A 7,950-nucleotide genomic window follows, 5' to 3' on the forward strand; every position below is an offset into this window, starting at 1 on the left:
TTAATCAAATGTCTAAAACCTATTATAATAATAATAATAATAATAATAATAATAATAATAATACAGGCACTCATTTGCAGTTCAGTTATGTTTTTTTATTCAGCAAGTTGCTGGCACAGGTTTACCAAGCGTATAAGGTGCAGAGTTCATATAGTTTCACAGATTTAAAGCACCATTCAGATCTAACATTGGCATGTGCACAACAAAAAGCTTCTGTTACCAGGCTAGTTACCTTCAGTTTCGTTTTAAATGTTTATTTTAGCTTGTAGGTTTGAATGAGCCTACAGAACAGAAAATGGCTAAGAAGCTGGCAGACATATCTCTAAGTTTACATAGAGAAACCAGTAACAATGCCTTATGTTGTCTTCCATGACATTTCCATACTCAGAGCTTCTCGCATTGAAAGAAAATGTTTGGTTTAGAATTTAGATTAATGAATAATCTGTCAAATAGGTAAACCAAAATTAACTCTCATCTTTAACCAACTGAAGCTCATGGAAAGTGAATGCAAATATCAAGGAAGAATAACACAGAAAAGGAAATGAGTAACTGTCCACAGTGGGAAAAATAAGTTTTAAGGTTACTGGTTCGCTGACTACTGCTATAGAACCAGGGGTGCAGAACAGTATCCTGTTGACAGAGTTCCAAATCAATACGCTGCAGGTTTCTTGCATCATTGGAAAACAGATACATTCCAAGCATCCAAAGCTAAATTAAATTTGAATATAGTCCTCCTTTACAAACAATTGGTTAAATGTTTGCACAATGGGGTTTGGGGGGAGAGCCAAATGCTAAGCTGTTGCTTGGAGTTTAGCTGATACCGTGGAAGGGAACTCTATCAAAAGAATATTGCTGTCTCTAGTTTAGCAATGTGACTAATGCAGTGCAGCCTCTCAGCATTTTTCTGTTTGCCATCTTGGTGGTGTATGATGTCAGAACGTGTGGAGAAGAAGGGGGACTTTATCGTGGACCTCTTGCGTAGAACAAGGGCGCATCTGTCTTCGTAAGAATGAGCTTCGGGTGGGGTTGAGTTGATTTGGGGCACAGATTAGGGAGGGAGGTTTTTGGGAGGTTGCATTATGAAATTCAGGTGAAGTAGAATGTAAAAAGTTAGGTTTTAGGTAAAGGAGGGGGAGGGGGGGGTATGGTAGGGCTAGGGGCATTGGGTTTTAGGGTTTAAGGTTTAGTTAAGAGTGGAGAAGTTGAGCCGGAATTCTTCGCCCTCCAGCAGTTTCCTGTGGAGAAAAAGATATGAATGTATTGGTCAAATCAGTTCATATCAAAATTGGTGATATAAACGAATCCAAGCCAAGGTTACCTGTATGCAGCTATTTCAATGTCAAGGGCCATCTTAACATTGAGGAGGTCTTGATACTCCCTCAGGTAGCGAGCCATCTCCTGCTTGGCATCGTTGATATCCCTCTCCAAATCATTTATCCTCACCTAGAGAAAAAACATAACCATGTCACAGAACTCAGATATCCAGACAACCGAGTTGTTAGCTAACATGAACAATATCAAGGGCATACAACTGCATTATTTTAAACAATCCAACATGCTGATGCAGCAGGAATACAGATACAGCTTTACTGTGCCCTTCCTTTGTAATTGCTGCTCTACCTTGCAGAGGTGAGCATCACATGTGTTCTCTGAACAGGCTGCCTCTGAGTACAATTGCAGAGGGGAGGGGGAGTCTGGTGCAGAGAGAATTTGAGGTGTTCTCATAGCAACAATGGACCCTGTGTGCCCCAAGGACAAAACGAACTCCTCAGAAAGAAAGAGTTCCTGTTACCTATTAGTGATTTTAATTGTCACATTATGCTTTAGCCAATATGTACTCCATCTACCTCTCTGGAGACCCATCTTGCCCTCCCATCTCCCTTCAGACTAGTCAAGGTATCATAGTAGACACTCTGACACACTAAACGTGCTCTATCAAGACCATACTATGAGCACCTCTCTCCAATATCGAATCCACATTTCGTCCATGTACCTGGTACTTGACCACCTCTTTCCCTTGTGTCTCCTCCAGCTCTTCCAGTTGTTTGTGAAGGGATTCGATGACGTTCCGTAATGCCTCAATCTCCGATGAGCGGGACTGGAGCAGCCGCCGGTATTCCATGGTCTCCTCCCGGATGGCGTGGACAGCCTCGTTGTTCTTGCTGGCCATCTCCGCCACACCCGCAAACTTGGTCCGGTACCAGTCCTCGGCTGCTTGCATGTTCTTGTTGGCCAGCCGTTCATACTGTACACGGATCTCCCGGAGGGCGGCGGAGAGGTCAGGCCGTGTCATCTCCATGTCTACGCTAACGTTGGCCGCCTGTAGCTGGGCCTGGAGCTCTACCTGCTCCTCCGCAAACACCTTCTTCAGGAAGTTGATCTCCTCAGCCAGAGAGACCACACTGGCCTCCGCGTCGCAGTTGGAGAGCACGGCCCTGCCGGCCTCCTCCCTGGCCCTATGCAGGGCCTCCTCGGCATCCAGACGCTGGCGCGCCTCCTCCTCGTATCGCTCCTTCAGCTGCCCATAGACGTCACGCAGGTAGTCCCTCTCCGACTCCATCCGCATCTTGTCACTGCTCTCAGCATCAATCATGGCCCTCAGGCCCCGCAACTCACCCTCATAGAGCGCCTGCAGGCGGGACGGGTCGCTCTGTTTCCGCCGCATAGCCTCCAGCTCCGCCAGCAGGGCCCGGTTCTGCTGCTCCAGGTGCCTCACCTTGTCGATGTAGGTGGCGAAGCGGTCGTTCAGGCCCACCAGCTGCTCCTTCTCCTGGGCTCTCAGGCCCAGTAGCTCTGTGTTGACGGAGCTGGCCTGGGCCAGATCCATCCGCTCAGACGCATCCGGCAGGGAGGAGGAGGCCGGCCGCAGGGTCCTTTTCCCAGACAGCAGGCCACGGGGAGAGGAGTAGAGAGAGGAGGACATGGAGGGTTTGGAGGATCGGGAGCCTCTGTAGCTGTCCCAAGGGCGGCGGTAGGAGATGTAAGGGTCGTAGCTCATGATGAATTTTTGGTTGTTGTTTTTTTTTTTGGTTTATGAAATTTTTGTGATTTTTTTTTCTGAAGTTTCTTAAGTCCCCCTTGTTCTGCACACCATCGGTGAGGATGAGCGAGCGTTTTTGCACTGCACCAGCTCAGTGATGCTGCAGAGCCTTGGCTTTTATACAGCCAGCCTGCCCCCACCTCCTCCACCCCAAGAGAGATGCATCAGGACTGTCAGCACCTACCCAGCCAATGAGAGGCTGCTGCAGTGAGGTAAGGAACGTTGGTTTTCTGTCTCACGCTCAGCGATGATAAGCATATGGGCTGTGGAAGGGCAGTTTTCCTATCTATCCCTAAAGACAATATGTTAGTGATTGTAACTGTAATTTGATTTTCTACAGAGGCTGTTTCAATGACTATCAATGGCAAAGAGTTTCAAAAAGCAACCCTCACACATGTGCTGCAATGTTTTACATCATGAAATTCACACACACACATCTGTCTTTTTGTTGGTGTCCTGTGGTCGAGGACTTGAAACAGGATCTTTAGAGAGAGAGAATGAATATCTGCAACTGTTAATCAAACACGAGAGGGTATCCTGTCACTCTAATATCCTTAAAATACTAGGTCAGTAGCCTACATTAGTATGCGTGCATAAATTCACAGATAAACGGTACATTCTTTACTAATTAAAAACTGAGCCTCTTTCATTTGAGATATTTGACATCATTTAACAAAATCCCAAGTTGATTAAATGTTTGTCACCACCTCAATTCATAGCGGGCATAAGGCATATTGTCTGTCAACATCTGTCCTCACTCACGTCTATATTGTTATCCCAATGCCTTGGCAGGCATGATGGCCTGTTATCCAAAACACAACCCCAGTTGTTTCTGGGCCCAGTATATCTATTTCAATAGTAAAGTGATGAGTCACAGAAGTTCCTCCACTGCTCTGACAGTGTGAAGGCCTCTGTGTGTCCACACACCGACAACACTGGGGAGACTGCCTGCCATGTTTCAGCTGACACCAAGGAACTGTCTGTCTGTGCAGGGTTTCAAGCAATTGCCTGTCTGTAAAATCCTGCATTGGGTAAGAAAATCACTAAAGAGATGAATGTTTCAAATAAATCACTCTCTGTTCCTGAACCCAAATGCCAGCCTCATTAATTATAATACACTACTACTGTGGAGTGCAGGCAATTGTCATTGAGAGATTTCGACACAAGATGGCGCTGTTGCATTACAACTAATATCCCAGCCCAACTTTCTGACTGATTTGATGCCTTGTTGACTCAGAACGGCAAGTCAGTGCTAAAGAAAACACCAGAAGGGTACATCCTGTGGGCCTTATGCTTGTGGTTGCTACAGGTATACAGCGGATTACTGGTTGCACTTCTTTTATAATGCCAATTAGAAAATGTGGCACTTGAACACTGAAATAATGAGAAATAACTTTTTTAACCAGCACACGGTGTCCTCAATGCTCAGTCTCCCGAAATACCCTTGAATATCTCTTTTGACTATTTTCAGTTGAAGTCAAATTCTCATTAGGACTACTTATGTGACCATTTAAGCAGAGATAGTTCACTATATATATATATGATGCTGAATTATATATAGGTATTAAATGGTGAAATGCACTGTAAACTCACTCACTTACTTGGCAGAGAGACACAGATGGAGTGGCTCAAAGGCTCCTCTGGTATCTGGCATGTTCCAACAAGCACACATATGTGTTTAGGATCTCAGGGAAAAGGACCATATCGTAGGCTCTGTGTAGTCCTGTCCAAGCTTTGTTTTACTTCAATACAATGTTGTTACTGCTAACAGCATTACAATTTTTTTTGCAATAGCTTTAAGCAACTAACCTGCTTTGTATTCATGTTAGAATCATGTTTAGCTTTGATCACTCTATGAAATGTGTAGGAGGCGAGAAACCATGTTTAAGTGTAGTGACAGAAAACCCCTAATAGTTTGGGAGAGCTCTAAGTGGATGTTAGTTTGAGAAGGAGGTTGAGGTGGAGGATTTTCACATAAATTATAGTAGAATGGGGATTCATCTTGGCAGTTAAAGACTCTGTGGTCTTTTAATATCCAGTATATCAGTAACCTGCTGTATTCTCTGAGGCATTGTGAGTCTTATGGAGCAAATATCTATCCCTGAATATCTGTAGGAGGCCTTTCATTTGTATAAATCACCTTCATTTGGTTGTGATAGATAGAAATATTTCCCACTGACAGTGACAAATAAGACACTTAATAACACTCAGCTGAAAATGTTTTGTTTAAAAAGACAACAGACTTGTCTCAAAATCATTCACGCCTTTATTACCTTTTCAAAAATTGTACAATATACACACCTTGAAATGAAATGTGGGTAATCACAAAGAATTCATTCTGGTACGGAAAACAAGGCTAGATAGTACTATTCAGAAAATAAACTTCAAATATAGAATGCAAAAAAGAACACATTGTTTAATACAGTTACTTTTACAATCCTTATACCATCTCCCACAACTTAGATGTTGCACTTGCATTCAGATCAAATCTGAAACATATATTTCGGGGTATAGCCATTTGATGCTGAATTAACAATATACAATATATAAACAATACAGAAAATCCCATTTCATATAAATTGTATTCCTTTGGTAGAAAACAACTGTCCAAAAACTGCAGTCCATCAACAATAAGACATTTCCATCTGGTATGTGCAGTATAAGAACAATTCAGTCCATTATTACAAAAGCTAATCAAGTAACATTCATTTTTCATCCGGGGATGAGTGATGTTTCCTTTGTGTTGGGTGCATGTTTGGGTAATTAGGCCACACCTGCTCTAAGCTACATGTCGTTTAGAGCACCTTTTGGCACCTTTCTTGATACAGAAGTCTACTGTAGTTTGTTTCTCCTACAGTTCAGAAAACTGGACTGTCACTATACTGGGTCAAAAACGGTGAAACGCACTGACTTTTTTTACTGAACATGCAAACGGTCATTCATTCCTGTCGAACTATACTTTGGTTCATTCATCACGTAATGGAATACAATCTATTTGTGGCTTTCAAGTCATCAAAACAGAACATCGTGCTCTGTGTAGAAGCTATTATGCACCTTCAAAAACCCAATGATGGAGTTGACAAATTGCTCCAATTGGTCCAAATAAAAACATCATACAAAACAAACAAACTAAAACATTATAAAATGTTCATCCAATAATACGCAGAAAGATACATGAAAGAAAATGTCATATTATGAAAAGATTTTTAGCCTACTCAATGGATGCTTTTGTGTGCATGGGATGGGGTGGGTTGTGGTTTAGGGCATAGATTTAGCCATTAGACAGTGCAATCTCAATTTCCTTTTTAGAATATTTTCAGTCTCTTGCCACCCACTGCTCTCCCTCCCTTCAAAACTCGCTGGCTTGACTGGTCCTTGGAGAGCGGGCAGTACTTTATCGTGTGGGCATTGTCTCCGTTGGCACTGCAGAGGGGGCAAGTATACGCCCGGAGAATGGGGCACACGACTCTGCCATCTGGCGTCTTTAAGACATGAGATCCGAACACCTCCTCCGGCGCTCCATTATTCCGACAGAAGACGCAGATCTTCGGCTCTTGCTTACTCCTCTGCGTCTGTTTGCGCCTCCTTTCCATACCGAGTAGGTCGAGCCCACCGAAGCTTCCCCTGTAGACAGCGTCCCTGTCTGTTGGTGGCGTGTCACTTGAGAGATTTTCGAAAGGGCTGAAAAGTGAGAGGCGCTCCTTCAGATGGAGGATGGAGATAGGCGGGGAACTTGGGGACGGGCAGCAGCATTCCGAGTGACCACCGCTGTCTCCACCATGTCCGTTTACGCAGGAGCATATCGGCGAGTCATCTAAACCCAATGTCGCTTTGAGAGACTCTGTTATAGAGTTTGGACTATGGAATGTGCTGCTCATCTTGTTCTTAGCGACCAGTGTCGACAGACCGAGGTAGTCGTTCCAAAAATTGAATGTGTGAGAGCGCGTATCTAAGTAGTCGTGATTTAAGAAATCCATTCTTCCTTCCACTGGTGAAATAAGAGCGAAGAGGTGCGTTATTGGTAAAAAATATTTTTCTGCATGTAGAGAGTGAACTGTTCTCCTCTTGGTTGCTCAGTGAATATAATGCACGCCCTACAGACTGGCGCTGATAAATTCCCGTAGAATAAAAAAAGGGGCGGGGCTCACCAACCCAAGTTTATTATTATGAGGTTGGGTGCTCGCATTGGAGAGCCCAGAGCTAGCTCTTGAAAAAACGTGGAGCGGGCTTTCACTAGCAGTGATGTGACTCAAGAGAGTGCCTGCTTAGCCTGCTTTACAGAATAGGGCAGGGTTTGATAAAAGCTCGAATTGATCTATCTTGTAGATCAGTTCAAAATGAATTCGTGTAAGACAATCAGCCATTAAATTGTAAGCCTATTTCTCCTCACACATTATGCTTACTTTTGTTATGTTTGTTTTTTCAAAGGTCACTTTTGGATATTTTGAAATAGGATATGGTGTACAGTAGGCTAGTAAAATACAGTACTTGCCTGTCTTGATTAACACAGTGTGGACCATTCTACATGGAGATGACATCTCCTCTCTGCACCTGTTCTCTGTCCCTTGGGTCCAGGGCTTTGTGTTCAAGGCCAGGCCTTTCCTGCTCCATTGTCCCCTGTTTTTAGCAGTTTAACATCATTAATATGCATTAAAACTGAATGTTTGTGTGTGTGTGTGTGTGTGTGTGTGTGTGTGTGTGTGTGTGTGTGTGTGTGTGTGTGTGTGTGTGTGTGTGTGTGTACGTGTCATCGTGAAGGCCCATTCACCTACGAAGGTGTGATGTAAACAGGTGAGGTGACTCCTCAATCAATTATGATTTTACTGATTATTGGATAATGAAGGAAGTCGCAAGTCGTATATTTTTTTTGTGGCAGAATTTTTATCTTACAGTAAAAGGATTTCAAATAT

The 7,950-nt window shown here is 43.5% G+C and overlaps 2 protein-coding genes across 2 annotated transcripts; both read right to left on the minus strand.

The window, feature by feature from the left end:
- Nucleotides 1-1,183: 1,183 nt before the first annotated feature.
- On the minus strand, nucleotides 1,184-3,008 carry neff2 (neuronal intermediate filament family member 2; the record flags this gene model as incomplete). The annotated part of the gene is made up of 3 exons (XM_083684033.1): nucleotides 1,994-3,008; nucleotides 1,319-1,443; nucleotides 1,184-1,235 (listed from the first exon to the last, which is right to left on the minus strand). Exons 1-3 carry the CDS (start codon nucleotides 2,996-2,998, stop codon nucleotides 1,184-1,186), a joined length of 1,182 nt encoding a protein of 393 aa, XP_083540159.1. The 5' UTR covers nucleotides 2,999-3,008.
- Nucleotides 3,009-5,362: 2,354 nt separating this feature from the next.
- Nucleotides 5,363-7,088, minus strand: LOC310814264 (nanos homolog 1-like). The gene has a single exon (XM_083683567.1). The coding sequence runs from the start codon at nucleotides 7,015-7,017 to the stop codon at nucleotides 6,346-6,348; it is 672 nt and encodes a 223-aa protein (XP_083539693.1). The 5' UTR covers nucleotides 7,018-7,088; the 3' UTR covers nucleotides 5,363-6,345.
- Between the last annotated feature and the right edge of the window lie 862 nt (nucleotides 7,089-7,950).

This window comes from Argentina silus, assembly GCF_951799395.1.
Source record: "Argentina silus genome assembly, chromosome: 13".
NCBI lineage: Eukaryota > Metazoa > Chordata > Actinopteri > Argentiniformes > Argentinidae > Argentina > Argentina silus.

Excerpts from the sequence above, each read along its gene's own strand:
- LOC310814264 (XM_083683567.1), bottom strand. The coding sequence starts at position 7,017 with ATGGATTTCTTAAATCACGACTACTTAGATACGCGCTCTCACACATTC.